This window comes from Balaenoptera musculus, chromosome 4 (assembly GCF_009873245.2).
Source record: "Balaenoptera musculus isolate JJ_BM4_2016_0621 chromosome 4, mBalMus1.pri.v3, whole genome shotgun sequence".
Classification (NCBI taxonomy): Eukaryota; Metazoa; Chordata; class Mammalia; order Artiodactyla; family Balaenopteridae; genus Balaenoptera; species Balaenoptera musculus.
In genome coordinates this window covers 74,227,887-74,247,859 of record NC_045788.1, presented here as the reverse complement: position 1 = coordinate 74,247,859, position 19,973 = coordinate 74,227,887, and the positions used below count along the sequence as shown (strand labels likewise).

The 19,973-nt window shown below is 44.4% G+C and overlaps 1 protein-coding gene across 1 annotated transcript in view; it reads right to left on the bottom strand.

The window, feature by feature from the left end:
* Positions 1-10,149, bottom strand: part of SLC12A8 (solute carrier family 12 member 8) — a 141,032-nt gene extending 130,883 nt beyond the window's left edge. Inside the window, exons 1-2 of the mRNA XM_036851538.1 lie at positions 10,041-10,149; positions 8,754-8,848 (exon numbers count right to left, since the gene is read on the bottom strand). Of these exons, the coding sequence (XP_036707433.1) occupies positions 8,754-8,804 (51 nt within the window). The 5' untranslated portion in view covers positions 8,805-8,848; positions 10,041-10,149. The remainder of the gene's footprint in view (positions 1-8,753; positions 8,849-10,040) is intronic.
* Positions 10,150-19,973: the final 9,824 nt, after the last annotated feature.

Genomic DNA, 19,973 nt, shown 5'->3' with positions numbered 1-19,973 from the left:
TAAAATTAATGTCTGTCCCTAACATTTATGTATCTTTTTTTAAAAATTAGAATTTGCCTTCGCTTTGTGTTGTTGTTTTTTTGGTTTTGGGGTTTGTTTATTTGTTGGGGTTTTTTTTTTTACTGATAATTGCCTAAAATAAAAAGGGAAAGCTACTCAAAATGAGTCACAGCTTTCTGTTTTAAGTTCTATGAACACTGGGATTCACTTTAGAGCAAATTTATCACCTGGATCAGACATAACTATTTTTGGCTAAATGAGGGTCGCTAGGCTGCCATGGCTTCAAATTCATCAGTGAGCACCTAAATCCTGTAACTGCTGACAGAGACTGTGGATGTGATTTACAAGGTATCTGCAGATTGGGAAAAGAACATCACAGAATTTTTTACACAGATCAGTGGTTTTTACTTCACTATCTTTTTATCTTTCATTATGCCTATTCATGTAAAGAAGAAAACACTCACACATCAAAACAAAAACAAAAGAAATGTACCCTTCTCCTGAGAAGTGGTAATGACAACAATATCCTACTAGACAGGCATTCAAGCCAGAATAGGTACTACCTCTGGAGACTGCTCATGCCAAGCTATTCTGAAGCACACCACTGTCACTACAACCACCACAGTTTTTTGATGAAGTTATTAAACTCAGAAGGAAAGAAAACAAATTTTAAGAATCAGATTACATTACTACTTGATAATGATTAATGAGCAAAAAGAGATATTGAATTACACTCAATAAGGTAGGTATATTTCTTTAAATCTTACTACACTTATTTGATATTGTTCTATGAATACACATCTATCTAGTATTTAAACTGTTATCCTGAAGAGATATATTTTGGTCAGAGAAAGAATAAAATGAATGGAAAAATAAGCTAAAGTTCAGTTATCCACCCCTATATGAAGCCAGGTTGTTCAACCAGGCCAGACCAGAGTCTAAGCACCACCTAGTGGCTTCTTACTCAAATTACAAGAAAAGTACTTCAGAGTCATTAACACAGCATCTAGGATTCTCCTTGCAACCCCAAACTATTAAATAATGGCAAGGACTGCATTTTTTCTATAGCTGACCATGGATGAAATATACCCTAAGGCAGTAAGAAATTTTTAAGTCATCTAGTCCATTCATTCATAGCTAGGCAGAATGTATTAATCACGTTTTTTCCTTTCTATATCTTATGACATTATGACTCTTAAAAATCCTGCAGGGGGCTTCCCTGGTGGTGCAGTGGTTGAGAATCTGCCTGCTAATGCAGGGGACACGGGTTCGAGCCCTGGTCTGGGAAGATCCCACATGCCGTGGAGCAACTAGGCCCGTGAGCTGCAACTACTGAGCCTGTGCATCTGGAGCCTGTGCTCTGCAACAAGAGAGGCCGCGATAGTGAGAGGCCCGCGCACCGCGATGAAGAGTGGCCCCCGCTTGCCACAACTAGAGAAAGCCCTCGTACAGAAACGAAGACCCAACACAGCCAAAAAATTAATTAATTAATTAATTAAAGGTATCCTTTAAAAAAAAAAAAAAATCTTGCAGGACTTCCCTGGTGGCGCAGTGGTTAGGAATCCGCCAGCCAATGCAGGGGACACAGTTTCAAGTCCTGGTCCGGGAAGATCCCACATGCCGTGGAGCAACTAAGCCCGTGTGCCACAACTACTGAACCTGCGTTCTAGAGCCTGCGAGCCACAACTACTGAGCCCGCATGCCACAACTACTGAAGCCCGAGCACCTAGAGCCCATGTTCCACAGCAAGAGAAGCCACCACAATGAGAAGCCTGTGCACCTCAACGAAGAGTAGTCCCTGCTCGCCGCAACTAGAGAAAGCCTGCACGCAGCAATGAAGACCCAACACAGCCAAAAATAAATAAATAAAATAAATAAATTTTTAAAAATTAAAAAAAAGAATCCCCCTGCCAATGCAAGGTACACAGGTTTGAGCCCTGGTCTGGGAAGATCCCGCATGCCACGGAGAAACTAAGCCCGTGCACCACAACTACTGAGCCAGCGTGCCACAACTACTGAAGCCCGCGCGCCTAGAGCCCATGCTCCGCAACAAGAGAAGCCACCGCAATGAGAAGTCCGTGCACCACAACGAAGAGTAGCCCCCGCTCTCTGCAACTAGAGAAAGCCTGCGCACAGCAACGAAGACCCAACGCAGCCAAAAATATCAATCAATCAATCAATCAATCAATCACTCTTACGGGCCAGGGAAGAGATGAACCTTCCCAGGGCTAACCAGTTCTTATAGATAACAGCTGGCCAGGAGCATGTCTTTCATATGCAAACTTACCAATTCTGAGTATATTCCCCAAGCCACCCCCTTTATCTAATTCTCACACAACGAGCCAGTATTTCTCCTGCCCTAAATCATCCCCAGGCCAGGTGCTAGGAAACTAGAGACCATCTCTATAGCCAAAGCCCACCAGAACTATTCAAACCAGCCAGTCCTAAGCTGTTTGCTCTGCCCTGCCCTGCCCCGCCCTACCCTGCCCTGCCCACCAAAAGCACAACAAAGGCTCTGGCCCAGGCTTTCCCTTCATTCCTGCTTTTGCCTCCTGACCAGAACCTGACACTTCCCCTGTGGCCCTGCATGGCATTCCTCCTTCTCTTGGGAAATGTAAGCAGTAAATTCTTCTTTCAATGGCACTGATCTCTCTGTGTCGTCACTCAGTCACCTCTACAAATGAAGATCCTGTGGGTACAAGTGAGACAATCCCACCTAATTCATTTCAGTGAAGAATCACTTTCATTCTAGTTTCTAGGGCACCTTCATCCAGAAAATGTCTCCATTCCACTTTTTACAAATATGAAGCATTTTCAGAGCATTGTCATTTTTGGGGTTGACCTCCTAGGCTAAGTGATACACAGAGCTGTAAAGTGGAAAGGGGTGAAGATAACAGAGAAAGAGCAGGAAAGGGTGACAGAGCCCACATGAAAGCTGCAGACTTATCTCAACCCTGAGAGTGGTTTCTGCGCTTTCTTCTCTCCCAGGTTCCAGGACCGTAGCCTCTTTTCTTCTGTCGCCTCACATAGGTGGTTCTGTCTGGGTACCACTGGTCTTTCACAGTGAAGCTAATAGCTTAAGTCTCCAACACCCTTCACTTGCATTAAGTCCCTCCCAAAGATTACACCTAATTTTGTATTTGTAATTTGTATCCTTTTTACTAAAGAGAATCGCTAAAAACTTTACAAGCTTCATGCCCTATAGAAGCTGGGAGGGTGATAGGGGTCATGGCTACAGGAATCCCAGATGTGAGCCCTTCTCTTCCACCCAACCACCCTGGAGCCCAGTTTCCCTATCTGTACAAGAGGTGCTAACAAGACGGTCTTGTCCTAGGTTCCCTTTTCTTTTCTCCTCAGATGCATTCATTTCTCTATATTCTAACGAAGCAATATGCTGTTACCTAGCATGTGGCTGCCAAGCCTTGCTTTGCATATTGGCTTTTTAAAGATGCTAAAACGGGCCTGAAAAACGCATAGCAAAAATATAAGTCAGTTCGTCACTGTACACTGGCTAATAAGGGCACAGAAAAGAAGAGCAAAGCTTTTGCAATGAAGCCTGAGACCAATGCTCAAAATTATAACCTAAAGATTGACTGCATTAAGATCAACCAGAGCCGTATTATGGGGTCAGGGGGTCATGGGCTTGGTTCCCACCAGGGTCTGCCACTCTTTGTATGTATCTTTGGGCAAGTCATTAAACATCTCTAGGCTTCTTTTCTGACAAGCTAAGCAAGGGGCCTGGACCAGAGGATCTCTAAGGACCACTCTGTCTCTTTTTTCTTTTGAGTTTGAGAGTTATTCGCTGCAATAATTTGTACCCCCTCTGTCCCTTAACATGTTCACTTCCTTCTGCCTCTCTTGCTGGTGCCACTCAGCCTCACAACTCGACCAGACTCTCTTTCTTTCTCTTGCCACGCTGAGCTAACCTAGGTTAAGCCACTGAACTGAGGAGGGGGAAGACAGGGAAAGAGTAAAGGAGAGCACAGAGAAGGGAAAGGCAAGGCAGGGAGTCTGGCGGAGCGGAGTCGTGGTGCAGGGTCAGAGGCGGCTCGCACCCTGGCTCAAACGTGGACCAGATGCCACAGCTGGGTCTGCATCAGGCTTGTTTCTAGGGCGATTAGCTCAGGCCAGCCAGAAGCTATCCCACAGACTTCCTAGAAAAGGGTCCTCACAGACCCACTCCTGCTGGAGCTCAAGTCTCCAGCCAGATAAAGAAGAAAGAATATGAGTTGCACTAGCTAATCTGAGCCTTTGGGTGACCCATTCTCGGGCCACAGCATGACACTGCTTCCCTTTAACTTTTTCTGGAGACTGTCCAACCCTGAGAGAAGGGAAATAGCACATCAGATTAGTGGGAGGCATCCCTTGTTCCATCGTTATTAAGAGGGTTCTGTTTTAATATCTGCAACACTAGCTGGAAATCCTGGCAAGACCAGGCACTCAATAAATACCTGGTACACTGAGCTGACTTTTCCCCATTTCCCACACTAAGAGCGCTGGATCCTGCTGGACTTCAGACCTCGCACAGACGTCTACTTTCCATCTCTCCGTGTCTCCAGCCACCTGCTTTCTCCTGCCAGCTTCATCTTCCTGACACACCGTTCCTGTCACAGTCCTCTCTGTCCAGCGACTGATGGAGACACGCATGGAATCGCAGGTCGTTAGCCTTCCATTCACCTCCCTCTGGCACCAGCTGCTCCTTAGCTTTCCAGCCCCATGTTTCACAAACAGCCTACTTGACTGGGTTTCAATGTGAAATCTGCTTCATCCAATCACTGAACACGCATTGTATTTAGTGCTCACCATGTGACAGGCACTGGGCCAGATCCTTCTGCATATGGCATAAGAACCCTGAAAATCAGGTACGCTCCCCCCATCTCGCAGTTGTAGAAACAGACTGCAGGCCCAAGAGTAACTTGCCCAAGGGCCCAGCACATCTAGTGGCACAGTCAGAATTCGGAACCCAGGTTTCCAGGTTCAAGTCCACCACCCAACCACACTGCACATCAATGAAGTGCCTGGGGACAGAGGCTCCTGGAACAAGACTCGTACCTCCACAAGTTCAACAGGTCCTCAAATACACACACACACACACACACACACACACACACACATTCCCAAACCACTCCAGACCCATCTAGGCCCAGAAAGCACCCCATCTTCCTCAATGGACTGCCCACCCCACATTGTCCATAGTGTCTTGCACAATGTGCCACACTCTGGTTTTGGCCAAGGGGATCATTCCGGACTTGGGACTCCTGCCTTAGGTTTTTTACCTGACTTTGCTGTGCTGAGTCATGCATTCATTTGCCAACTGAACCCTCTGATCATCCATATCACCACCTCGTGGACCAAATACATACTCTCCACATTAGTTTTATTATTAGCCAACATTTACAGACTGCTTCCTATGAACTGAGCGCTACACTAAACATTTACATGAATTATCTCTGTTAATCTTCATAATTCTCTAAGGTATGTTCTATTACTGTAGTCGTTTTATAGGTGAGGATACGAAGCCTTAGCCAGGTGAAGTAACTTGCCCAAAGTCACAAAGGGTTAGAGCCAGTACTTGAACCCAGGCAGCACCATCAACTCTCAGATCTACAGCCTCTTCTCATTTGGTCCCCTTGACCAACACACACACACACACAGAACTACCCCATCTGGTCCTGAGATGAGTAAAGCCAAACCAAGAATCCATTCATTCACCCCTCCACCTAACTCACAAGCATCCCCACTCCTGCCAAATCTCCTGAGAGCTACTTTCCAGTCACAGTGATCAAGAGGAGAGCAGATCTGAACTGAAGGGTTTAGGGTAACAACCCCCCCCACCCACCCAGCCTGTCTTCCCACTGGGCACTGCCTTCTTAGACCCGTGCTCTTCAGGCCTCAAAGCTCTTAGCAGAATTCCTGCCTCCCAGACCTGGAGTAAAGGGAGAAAAAGTTCATGGGAAACTTCTAGAGGGCCAGCCACTTCAAACATATCAGCCATCCAGCCTGCTATCTGTTCCCATACAGGCTTTGCTCGGGCCACTGGGGCGGGAGGCATAAAGCAGAAAGGATTAAAACCCGGACCTTGGCAATAACTATGCCTGGGTTCAAAGCACCCCCATTTTTCATCTGTCAACCAAAATAATCATATCTACTTCAGAATGTTGTTGTGAAGACTAAACAAGATAATGCATAGTAAATGTTCAGCCCGTAATAAGTTGGTAGTTATTATCATTTTCTTACCCTCTCAGCCTCAGGGATGTGCTTCCCAACTTTACCACTGATACTTCAAGACGTAATACAAAGAGCAGCTCCCCCAATCCCTGACCAGGTGAGTTCCGTTAAGCAGAGCCAGCACTGACTGAGCATCTTCCATATGCTGAGCACTAAGGGCAGGGACTGAGGACACAAAAATGAATAAGACATGCCCCTGAACTTCAGGAGTTCACAGCCTCAAGGAAGACAGGAAAGAAACAGCTTACTTCAATGCCACACGGCAGGTGCAGTGACAGAGCATGCTGCCAGAGGGAGCAGGGGAAGCCAGTCAGATCACAGGGGACTGTGGGGGCCAGGGCAAGGAGTCGGAACTGAATTCTAAAGGCAGTGAGAAGCCACTGAAAAGCTTTAAGCAGAGGAGGCAAATGCACAGACTTATGCTTTAAAAAGGGACCACTTTAGAAGAGATGTGAGGAAAGAAGTTAGGAAGGTATGAACAATTCAATTAAGATGTAATACCTTGGACAAACAGTGCAAGGGAGACAAAGGGATAGATTTCAAAGATGTCTAGATAATGAACAGCAAAGGCCATGACATTGAACACTGTCTAATCCCTCAACGTTCAGAGATTGAGGGAGAGGGAGATGGACAGGGAGGTGACGCATAGGCCTTTACATCCATCACTTTAAAAATCAACTCTCGGGACTTCCCTGGCTGTTCAGTGGTTAAGACTCCGCGCTTCCACTGCAGGGGGCATGGGTTCGATCCCTGGTCGGGGAACTAAGATCCTGCATGCCGCATGGTGCGGCCAAAATATATAAATAAAAATTTTTTTAAATAAAAATCAACTGTCTCTGAAGACACTCATAGCAATTTAGCTTGCACTAACATTTACTGACCACTTGACTGCCAGGCACTGCCTTAGGTACTTGGAGGGTTCCAGTGACAAATCAGCTGAGAGAGAAGTATCAGCAAAGACCAGCATAGGGGAAAGACACAAGCACAGAGCCTCGAGAATGGTGACCTTTGTCTAGAAGGTGGGGTAAAAGGAGTAAGATGCAGGGGACCAGGCTCGAAACTCAGGCTGGGCCAGACTGTGCAGGACCTAGCCTAAGGAGTTTGAACTCTGAGTGGTGGACACGGGGAGCCATTGAAGGTTTTAAACAGAAAGAGGATCACAGCTGAGCCTTAACAGATCCCTCTCACAGAGATGAAACAAGCGCTCTGTTTTTGGAATCCCTGGAGACAAGGGCCTCACGTTTTCCATCTGGTTACCTTTTTCATGCCTAACACAGTACCCATTATTTAGGAAGTAGTCCACAAATACATGTTAGGGGCATAAACCCTCATGTACAGTCTTGCAAACACAAAGAAAATGCATTGCCGGTATGATGTGAGACTCGTCAAGCTAAATAAATTTTTTAAATAAAATAAAGTAAATGAATCAAGGTTCTCTAAGGGTCCTTGACCACATTCAAAACTTGGCCACCGGCCTTTTCATCCAGGAGCAAACAGCCCTGGGCAAGAGTTCTGAAATATCTCTGAGGAGCTACTCCAGGCCTCTAGTCACTCATTCCTAAGCAGATTGAATACTTCAGGGGCTGGATACAAGGAGCTCGGTACAGGATGGAGGATACAGCTGTGGGCCTGCCAGGGCGAAGGGGAGCAGTACCTTTTGCTGAGCACTTGCCACCTGCCAGCCACCATGCTGCCTTTTTCACGTGTACCCATGTACATGAAGAGGGGGTAACTAGCCAGTATGGATTCCCCCACCAACCCCGAACCCCATCTGCCTCACTAGCCTCTGCCCTTTGGCTCAGGACTCCCGGGTGTTGGACCCTGCTCTCTTGCTATTGTGTGAGGCTATGAGTTGATTCTCTCTCCCTCTGGGGGGCTCATTCCCCCCTGTTATGATGCCAGAAAACCCTCCTACCCCTCTCTATAAAGATGAGAGACATCCAAGGGACAGTAAAAACCTCATGGTTGAGTGATCATTACAGAGCAAAGGCCCTGCGTGCAAGTAGCTTCCTGATAAATGCCTAAGTATGGTTGGTTGGTTTGTTTTTAAGGGGCAGCCACTTCAATTCCATACCTGCATTGAATATTTACTATAGCTAATGATCAGCAGGGAGAGGATAAAGAAAGAAAGAAAAAACGAAACCTGCAGATATCACAGAATCCAGAAATCTATTTGGCTTCAGCATATATGAGTTTTTCAGAAATAGAATTACCTTCTTACATTGGTTTGATTCAATATTAACAGGAGTTCATACTATCTGAGTCCTCACTCTGTTCATGGAAAACCTCCGTGGGTGGGACGGGGTGGGAAGAGGAGTGTCCAGGATTCAAAATCCACTACAAATACCAAAGAAGATTTTTTGCGCACAGATGGTTAGGAATTGGCTGTAACATTTTCTCGATTAAGCTGGCATACCAAAATAAACTTCTGAGATCATTACTTTTAAAATAGTGCACTGTAATGTTTCCATTCAGCTTCCTGCCTGGTGACCTTTGCTCATGACCCCCACACCGCCCAGGCCTACCTGCTGGGCTGCCTCATGGAAGAGTTCCTGCACTTGAGACATCTGGGCCATTCTCCGGAAATGGGGGTCCTGGTAGTCTGGGTGGGGAGACCCCTCTGGAAGGTAAACAGGATTCTGGGTCAGGCTGGCTCCTCCTTCCCTGGATCCTTATGGCCCATCCTTCCTCTATACCAGACAAGGCCCTGGCTGAGGGAGGGACCTTGTTCTGCCTCCTCTGGAAACATCTCCTTCCCTCTACGGTACCCAGATAGATCCCACTCATTCTTCAGAGCCTCCCTGTGCTCAAACGTTGCTGTTCTTTGAAAGCCACAGCTGCCTGCAGCTCTCTGTTTCTCCCTGAGCTCCTTCAATACGGGGGTCAGAGCCAACTGCCTAGCTGCCCAGCCCCTGAGGACAGTTTTACACTCCTCTCCATCCTTGTGAACCCCTTTGTCCAGGGCAAGGGCACCATCGGCTCACTAGGACCGGTTGCAGGTGGTGAAAGACTTACCAAGACCCGCTCCGGAGCCGCAGCACCGACCCTTCGCGTCTGAGTCAGCGCTGGGACCCGCGTCCCTCAGGCACCCCTACTTACGGGAACCCCATACAGCTCAGCGCACGCCCCCTCCAGCCTCGGCCCCGCCCGTACCGAGTTCTCAGGAACCCCTGGGCCCGGCGGGAGGCTCGTGTCCCAGTGGCCGTGTGTAGACGCGCCAGGGGACCGCGAGGGGGTCTACCTGAGCAGGCGGGCAAAGGTGACCCAAGCCGGCCCCCTGACTACAGGACAGAGCTCCCCGAGGAGAGGAGCCGCCCCGAGACCACCCTGCGCACTGCCCACCCACCAGCCGCTCGGCGTCCGCCCTCACCGGTTCCCGGGACGCCCGCTCCTAGCGCTGGGCCCGCCCAGTCCCCGCCCCGCCGCCACGTGGCTGACCAGGTGTGCGCTGCGCGGGTCCCAGCTGTCCCGCTGACGAGGCATCCCGCCCGGGCTCGGGCACCTGGGCCACGACTCTCGGGTCCAGGTGGAGAAGGACGGGGCTGCAGACACTTCCCCTCCCCAAGGGTGGTGCCCGTGCACCCGCCGCCGCCCAGGAGGGCTCCCAGAAGAAGGGAACAGCAATCTTAACACGGGTGGGAAGGGACTGGGCGTGGGGGGGGGGTGAGGGTGCGGGGGTGGACTAGGGGGAGGGTCCGCATGCTCTCAAACGTAACAGCCACTGCCTCCACCGCCCTCGACAGCTCGCTCACCGCACCCCCGCTGAGGTGCCCAGCCCTGGGATTAGGGGGACAGGACGCGAGCCTACTCACTGCAGTTGCTTCTAAGGACCTGCGCGTCACACAGCACGCAGGAGTGAGAAAGGCTGGGGAGCGTGGGAGCCCGCGGCTCCCACTGGTCCGCAGCCCCCTGGACAGGTGCAGAAGCGTCTGAACAAGAGACCGTGACTGCGCTCCGGGGATGCCAAAGTGCAGCGGCCACGCGACCAGGTGACCCTCAGACTCGCAGGAAGTGGAATTCTTTTGCCAAGAAAGTGCCCTCGGGCATGCTGAGGTGTGGGGAGGAATTACCCTCGTCACCTTCAGCAATTCCCAGAACCGGCTTGGAGGGGCGGGGAGTGAAGTTAAGGTTTCCAGGGTCCCCGGCTTGCAGGGAAAAAAAGAAATTAACATACAGAGAGATTAAATTATCGCTATTTCCAATCTGGCATATTTCCTAAGCCTGAAATAACTTGCTAGGCCTCCATCTGGGCTTCTGAGAAACAGAAGGGCAGCTGGGAGTACTTCCCACGCCCACATGAGCCTTTGTGTGAAAATCCCTAAAAATAGAGGTTGTTCTTTTAAAAACAAAAGGGAAGGCAAAGCCATGGGAACAGTGACAGAGCCCCAACCTCTCCTGCTCCAGCAAAGGGTTTTTTGTTTTTTGTGGGGTTTTTGGTGTGGAAATATATATAACATAAAATGTGCCATTTAAACCATTTTTAAGTGTACAATTCAGTAGCGTCATTTATATTCACCATTTGGTGCAGCCATAACCGCTATTTCCAAAACTTTTTCATCACCCCAAACTGAGACTCTGTACCCCTAAGCAATAAGTCCCCGCACCCCTCTACTCCCAGACAGTGGTAACCTCTAATCTATTTTCTGTCTCTGTAAATTTGCTTCTTCAAGCCTATCTCACATAAGTGAAATCAGATAATATTTGTCCTTTTTAAGTCTGGCTTATTTCACTTAGCTTCATGTCCTCAAAGTTCATCCATGTTGTGGCATGTGTCAAAACTTCATTCCCAGCAAAGAAGTTTTTAATAACCCATCTCTGTAAGAGGAAAGAAACCCAGGATAAATTACAGATTAGCCACCTGTGAACAAAGCATGGCTAGGTGGGCGTATTACTGGAATCCACTATATGTCCATGTATTACATCTGTACAGAGAGTAGTAGTGCCATCTTTATTATTCACTTGGGGGTCACACATGACACTTTGTTTTTTTGCCTCAAGCTGGTTTCCAGTTTGCTGTCGCCTTCTGATGAGCCTCTCTCAAAGTGTCAATGTGAACTTTGAAGAATCCACATTCAATTCCATATCAGCCTGAGCTAAAAACATTAAAAAAGGAAATCAACCCCTCTGTTCATAACCACCTACTTCCTGTCACTCATCATTTTCTAAACAAATGAAAAGTTCCCTTTGAAACTTATGAGCATCTTCTACACCTAAGAACAAATGTTTGATTCTTTGCTTCATGTTAAGGCTAGAGAAGCCTGTCCATTTGCAAAGAAAAAAAGTGTACCCTGCTTAATGTAGATTTATAAAAATGATACTAACTGTAAACAAACAAAAAACCACTCTTAGTGTATCAAAAAATAGCATACTGCATAACCTTTGAACAGAACAATTCCATTTTTAAGATACTACCCTACATGACCTAGTACAAAGATGTTCACTGCATCATTACTTTGTAATAGTTTTTAAAAATTGTAACATCCTAACTGTCTACTAATAGAAGACTGATTACCTAAGTTATGGTACAGCCATACTATAACAACCAGCACTAGAAAGAATTAGGTGTTTTTATATGTACTAACATGAAACTTTGTTCATCACATAATAATGAGTAAAAACAGCAAGTTGTAGAATAATGTTCTTCTTTAAAAAGTGCATATATGTGTATAGTTTGTACGGAAAAATACACATCAATTTGTTAATAGTGGTTATCTCTAGGGAGGGGGATTGAGATAGTGAGTAAAATGGGAGAGGAAATCTAGTTTAATGTACAAATTCTGGATTTTTATTGAATTTTTCTTCTTACAATGAGCACATGTTATTTTTGGAATCTGAAAAAAAATGAGTAAGAAAATTAAGACAAACAATGTAGTGCAGATTGCATTTTCCAAAGATAACTGCACTAACATATTCCATCCCATATGCTCTTCTTGCAATACGACATTGACATTCCTTCAAAAAGAGATGGGAGTCTGTGTTCCCTCCGCTTGAGCCAGAACGCATCTTTGTAAGTGCCTCAACCAATAGGAGAAATGGAAGAAATGACACTGTTTGACTGCCTAGGTTAGGTCATAAAGGCAGTGGGGAGTCCATCTGGCTTCCTTGCTCTCGGAGCACTTACCCTTGGAATTCAGCCACCATGTTGTGAGGAAGCCCAGGCCACATGGGGAAGCCACATGTTCCACCAGTAGCCAGCATCAACTGCCAGACATGTGAGTGAAACAAGCCTTCAGACAATGATTCAAGTCCCCAGCCTTAGATTCTTCCAGCTGAGGTCCCAGACACTGCAGAGCAAAGACAAGCAGCCCTTGCTGGTATCTGTCTGAATTCCTGACCACAGAAACCATGAGAGATAATAAATTATTGTTGTTTTAAGCCACTAAGTTTTGGGGTAATCTGTTATTCAGCAATAAATAGCAAATACATAGTACATCTAACCAAGGTAAAAAATATTTTGTTTCCTTTCATAGTATTTTTAGTTATTTCAAATCGTTCAAAATTACTGTTACTGCAGTACCATTATATAAAAAAAATCATAATGTTGTTCTTAAACTCACCTCTTTTTTTCTATTCAGGAACTACTCCAGCTAGAGCTGAAGCCCACAATAGTGAGGTTGTTGCTCTGTGTGTCTTACCCTGCTCAGCTGCAGACAGAAGATCCTTCATTGCATTCCTTTCCAGTGGTTGGTGCTGGGAATTGCCTTCTGTGTGAAAACTGGAGAAGAGACCATGTCTTGAAAAATGATCTCATTTGTCAGAAAGTCTGAACCCTGGGGAGGGATCAGAGCGTGGACAAAGTCCAAGAAATAGAAATGTGAAAACAGTTTGAAAACATTAGATCAGAATGTAAATATGTATAAGTACAAAAACATATCTCACAGCCTATGCCGTAGAACCAGAGTCAGAAGGGCCACAAAGAGTGGGTCAGCTAGTCTGGTGGTCCTCTCCTAGGCTGTACTTTACAATCACCTGGTGTAGTTTAAGAAAATACCCGAGTCTGGGGTGGGGCCTGGGCATCAGTATTTTCTTTAAACTCCTCAGGTGATTCTAAGGTACAGCCAAGGTTGAAGACTATGGAATTTCTAGCTCAATCTTTTTTTTGTTTCTTTTTTTTCCCCTTCTCTAAAATACCTGAGAGAGAGAGCATACATCCTGTCCACATTGGTGTCTTACTCCAGTTATAATCTTCAAGGACAAGGAGAAAGCATGAAATATATCACTCAGAGAACACAGGTAATATAAAATACATATATTTTTTTCTTTTTAGTTGGTCATTATGATGCACCTCCCTGGGGCATGCCTGCCTATCTAAAAAATCACAGATATTCGGCACACACTCAGAAAAGTTTGCTGGCTCTGAGGAGAGTCAGGATTTGAACCTAAACCAGGTTTAGTTCCAATACCAGCCTCTCTCCTGTACACAATACAACTTCTCTAATCCAGGTGAAGAGATGAGGCAGAAAAAGATTTTCCTTCTTCCTGGACTTTAAAATGCTTTTCCAAGAACCCCAGATCCAAAAAGGAAGTCAGTCAGAAGGGCTGTCAGGTGTTACTGGGAGTTGGAAGGGGGTGAATCAGGAGATGCAAACCTGATGGAGGTACCAGCCCCTCACACAGCCTGAGAGCTCTCCATTCCCAGAGAGGTGGGGAAAGGACCCTGGGAAGACAAGCCTTGCTCTGGCTTCCCTGGTTGGGCTCAGCGGGGAGGGAGGGGCCGACAATGTCCTGCTGCCGGTGTCCCCAGCTCCTGTTGAGCAGGTTTCTCCTCCAGGATCTAAGCTATTTGTTGACTCTGGGGGTTTGCCCTCAGACAAGAGAAAGTCATTCTCCCTCTATCAGCCACCTGGCATCTGGCATGAGCCAGGACCTGGTGGGACCATGAGAAAATATGGGTTGCAGAGAGAAGCCTAATGAACAGGGTACAGTTTATTTTATGGATGACGGTGGCAGCCTTACTGAACTGCGACAACAGTGCAATTAGCATTCAGCCTTTGTTTGAATATCATATACGTAAGACCCAATCACAGACCTTCAAGAGTCTAGATGAGAAAATTTAGGTCTGAATTTGAGTCCCGGATCTTCTCTTCCACTATGTGACCTTGTCCAAGGTGTTTAATGTGTCTCAGCCTCAGTGTCATTTGTTAACACAGAGTTAATGATAAGACCTGTCAAGCCTACCTGGCAGAGTTGTTATGAACCCTCTAGAATTTGCTGGGGACTGAAATCCAACTCAGCTATCTGTTGTGTTCAAAATCCACTCTCTTTCTTCCCATTTTGAAATTCACATGACCAGTTTTCTGGTCCCACAGCTGCTATCCACAGAGCCTCAAACTCCCTGGCAGTGCTTCTTCTACACCACCTGCAAGCTCTCTTGGCATCCTCAGGTGTAACTCATAGGGCCTGGATGCCCTCTTTTAACTATATTCTCCAGACATCTGTTGATCACCAAACTGTGCCCAGTGCTGATATACAATGGGGAGCAAGATGGCTCTGGACAAGCAGGAAATCAAATCAAATTCCCACGCTAATAAGCAGATCATTACAAACAGCCAACCATGCTACTAGGAAAGAACTGTACAGGGTGGTCCAAGACTCAGGGTGGCACAAGGGGGAGGGTGGTTATGACCTGATCAGGGAGACCAGGATAGGCTTTTCTGAGAAAGTGATGCTGCAGCTGAAATTGGGGTGGGGAGGTTAATAGAGAAAACTGTGTCGGTGGCAGAAAGGGTCATAACCAAGTATGAGAGGCTGAAAGCAGTTCAGTAGTGAAAGCAGAGGATGAGAGGCTCACTGCGGGTGAGGCACGGGCTAATGGCTGCGGAAAACCATGAGGGCCAAGGTGAGAGCGTAGTATTTACCCAAGTAGCAACTGAGACACTTCTGAAGGTTTTGTGCATGGCGTTAATCTGGAGAAAGTACTGGAGGCCAACAAGACTCGTTGTGCAGAAACTTGAAGGAGCCTGGGCAAGACTTGAAGGTAGCTTGGGCTGTGGTAGTGATAAAGGGAGGGGGGGGTTCAAAAGGATTTGAGAAATATTAACAAGCCCTGCCTCCATGACTTGCCAATCTGATCGATTAGATCATAGAACATTTATTGGGCCACACCCAGCAGTGAGTGAGGTCATTTTCCATTAACAGGTCACACATGTGGACCTGGTTCTTTGTTCCTATGCAACGAGGGTGAGGAAAGGGCTGGGACTCACTTGCTCATTGATGAAGTCCTGGCTGTCCTGTTTCTTACTCTTCTCATGTATTGAGATGTTCTCATTTCTCTGCAGCCAGAGCATTGTTAAGGTGCCAAGGGGAAGGAAATGGCTCTGGGGCCTGTAGTCCTGGCCACGTCCTCTGGCACATTTCTACATGAGGGTATGGGAAACAGGTCTAGCACGTGAGAAGATACCTTGTTTCCTACTAGCCATTGATCCTTGCGTGCATCTCCTTTGCGGATTTTGTTAGAAGTCTGTGGTTGAGTGCAGAAACCCATCATTTCCAGGCTCCCTGATCATAGCATCATCTTAACGCCATCAAATCTCCACCACCATTTCTAATATCGTCACTGCTAACGCCTCTATTACCCCATAACATTGTTCATTCATTCACTCATATCTGCTTATGTGTGAGGCATGGTTCTATATTCTGTGAACAAAATGCCCTCAAGGAGCCTACAAACTAATCCAGGAGTCCCACAGTCTTTTCCTGATAAAGTTTTTGAATTCTCCTGAAACATTAATACTAAAAAACATTTATGATAAATAAATCTAACTTGTATGAAAGGCCGGGCACCACATACCATCAGTCAGTTGTTTCTGGTTGATGTATACCTGTTACGGCACATGCCATACAGCCATTCAGGAGGAAGAAAACAAAGGAGATAGCAGAGAATAAACAGAAACGGTGAAAGAAAAATAAATGTAAGATGAAAAGGTGAGTGAGCAGACCCATCGCATCCACACAGACACGCGTCCCTCCCTCCCGCCTGGTGAGGCTGGCTACAGTGCTCCGATCTTATTGTCCATGACTCTGCTTTGGCCACACGGGCAGCCAGGTCCCTGCTCACAATTAACCAATAGCTTGGGATTCAAAAGTTCAATATATTCTTGCTTTTGTAAGATGATTTTTTCTTCCTCTGCAAGTCTACTGATTTTGTTTCTCATTCACAGCAACATATGCCGCTCTCCATCCCTCCCAGGGTCTCAGATAATGGAATCATAAATTTACAAAATTTATGTCATTTCCACCTCACTAACTAGTTATTCTTTGCTGGTCAATTAAATCCAGACAGACAGATCCTATCACATCTTCTTTAATCTTTTGAAAGATATTGTCAGCAAGTCAGGAATTTACTCCATGTGCTGCTTTACATGAAATGAAGCTTCCAACATTTCTCCAGTTCTGCTCTATTTTGCCTTTGTGCTACTTCTAAAATCTAAACTAGGGAATATTTTGTTTGTGCTTTTGTAAGTTTACAAATTATCTCAAATGATTTGATAGTCACAGCAACTTGCATAGGGGTTTTTATTATGCCAGTCTTACAGATGAAAAAAACACTGAGACTCAGGAAAGGTAAGTGACTTGTACAATGTTACACAGAAAGATCAAGGTAGAGCCTTGCTTATTTCACTGCTCTTTATCTGCCCATGCAGAATATTACCAAACTATACGCCTGCTATCTCACAATCATCCTCAGCAAAATCACACACAGCTTATTTAAAGCTGTCCCATGCAGCACTGGTTATGCTGCCTTTTGAGTGCCATCACCCGCTCCCAAATCCTGAGGGCCAACTCCACAAACTGCACAGGACAACTGCTCTCAGCCAAGGCCTCCTGTGGAGCCCTAAGTTGTTCTGAACTCATTTACTCAGTTGTGTCCTCTTCCTAACATTTAATTTTGTGCTCTAGCAATCAGTCTGAACCCTCATATTGCCACTGACAAAAGCTACAAGATAGTGCTGGAGTTCCCACAAAGAAACGAAGGGAAACTACTGTATTGGAGGTTTAAAGATAAATTTTACAGCGGCCTAAACACCTTGAAGGAAATGGCTAAGGAAAAGAGAATACCGGATAACTAGAAGCTAGTGGAAGTTATTTGACATAAAGAGTATCATAATCACATCTGGGGGTACTGACTAGTAGTGTATGATTTCAATATATTTAAAATAATATTAATACAGTTTCATGAAGACTGTGCTAGAATTAGTCATTCTAATTGGTTCTCCTACTTCTGGGAAAGAATCCTCCAGCATCCATTTCCAAACCCCCAACGAGGGGTAGGTGATTCTCTCGTGCATTTTTACCCTCAGGTTTGTGAATCCCTACAGAGTATTAATCTTCCATTTCTGTAATAGGTCAGTTCCTTCTGAACAAAGCCTACTATCTCATTTCCACAGCCCAGGTTTGAATCCTATTCATAAGTTTGATATTTTAATTAGGGGATAATTTTTATGACTGTAATTTTTACCACTGTATTTGTATATATTTTCTGTCTTCTGGAACCAATTTATTAGAATTGTCTAGAAAACTATTCTAAAATAAGAAACACTATTACTTACCCATTTGTTGAGGAATGACATATAAATGACTCAGCACAGCGCCCAACACATCTTAACACTGAATATTTGCTTTAATAACCTAAAGTACAGTCCTGCATCCTGCAATTGATACCATCCTGCAACTGATACCTTTCAGATGCTCAAATAAAGACACTAGTAGCCTCAACCACCTAGTATTTGCATCTAGCACAAAGCCTGTTATTAAGTAGGTGATCCATGCTGAATACCATGCCCCCACAAGTAAGGATTCAAATCAATAGAAAACACAATTACTATCACAGATAATACATTCTTTGGGCCCCTTCACCACCTTGACACAGGCATCATAGTTATTAACAATGGGATAAGCTAGGAAAAATTAAGAAAGTTATAACTTTGAGTTCATCTGTATAAATTGATAAATATGCAAAGGCTCAAATGTTCTCTACTTCACAATTCAAGTCCATTTCTAACTTGAGTTTTCCCAGTAGTTTGAAAAATCACTTTGAAAATGTCACTCTCATTTACAGTATCACATCCCAGCTCTTACTCGTATGCATATACAACTGCATGAGTGTGTTCGTAAAATGTTTTTACTATAAATGTCCTTTTAAGGACGTTTGAAAATGATAAAAGAACTAAAATCATGAGACTCAAAATTTACCTTTAGTTCACTTAAAACTCTTCTGCTCCATTGATTCTTTATCCATCAAATGTATATAATTTATTCCAATACCATCATCAAAGTGGAGGGAAAAATTGCCAGCACTCTGAAAAACAGTTTTTAATTCCGTCCAAACGTATAATCATCAAAATCTTCATACTCCCTTTGTGCATGATAAATTGTCAAGTAAGACTCAATAATGTAACATTAATTCAAATGACTTCAATTTTTTCTGTAATCTTCAGAAGGTGGGAGAACTATCATGTAGAGTATCTCACCACTCCTCTCCCTACCATTCCTAATCATTCAAGAAAAAGTGTGATCTAGAAAATGGGTTAGTAGACTATAGGTGGTATTATTATGTATAATTGGTTAAAGCACCATGCTAATAAAGTCAGGGTCCTAGGATTAATCTTTGCAAAAGCCAGTTAGTTTCTATTTGTCCCAAGGACCCAAACTGCACCCCTAGCTGCAGACAGCTTTCTTACAATGTGTCCCACTGGTCACAAAATAGGGAGGGGGGACTGGCAAGGAGGTAAATGGATGAAAACAAATCTTCATTAACGGGGGAAAAAAAAAAAAAATTCCCATGTATGATGATAATTGAATCTTATCTACAAAGAAAAAAAATCATATATGTTCTTCTGCCCTTATTCTTGGCTCTATGTTAAGTTTATCTCAAGTCTAAAATACTGGGTGACTAACACTTGACTCCTGTATTTTAGAACTGCTTAATAAATAATGTTCTGCACAAAGCTACAGTAAAGGCCCTGCTAACTGTTACCCAATTTGTGTAACAAACTGTTCATTCCATATAGACATCCTTTTTCCCTTTTTAATATTGATCTTTCCACAGTTTTAAAATATTTTCCATTAGTTATTTGGTTCAGAATATTGTGAAAAATTCAGCTAGGAAATTATTCATAAAACTGTATTCTGATTTTATTTTTCAAACAGCCAGTGTCCACATTTAAAATGCAGAATTTGCAAATATAAATTATCTAATAATTCAATTAAAAATAAAACAAAAACAACTTCCTTTAGTATCATAATACATAAAATGGTATTATAAACTCCAAATGGCAAGGTTAACTACATGACAATAATGCCAGAAGCTGTGAAACTCATTAAACCTCTAAATGAATAGGTCAGTTTAAAGAACATTTCTGTGTTCCATGATTATGCATGAAACAAACTTTCATTGTATTATAAAGGCTCAGCAATTCATTCAGCATAATATGGGGTCAAGCAAAATTTTATTTTTACAATGACAATAAAAAACGCATTTAAACAACAACAAAAAATCCTCCCAATTGTTGAAAAACAATTCTGTTTGGAGGGTAAAATGTATTTTAAAATATATTGACTCACTGAATTTCAATTGCCAGGCTGCTGACTACCAAAGTGAAAGTTTGTATTTAAAAATATCACAAATATCTTTTCATTTGACAGTGAAAATTTCAATGTGATAAGTTTCATTGCAAAGCAATTTTCACCTGAGTAGACTTTGAAATTTAGTGCTCATATATTTGAAGGGGAGGTGGGGAAGGAAA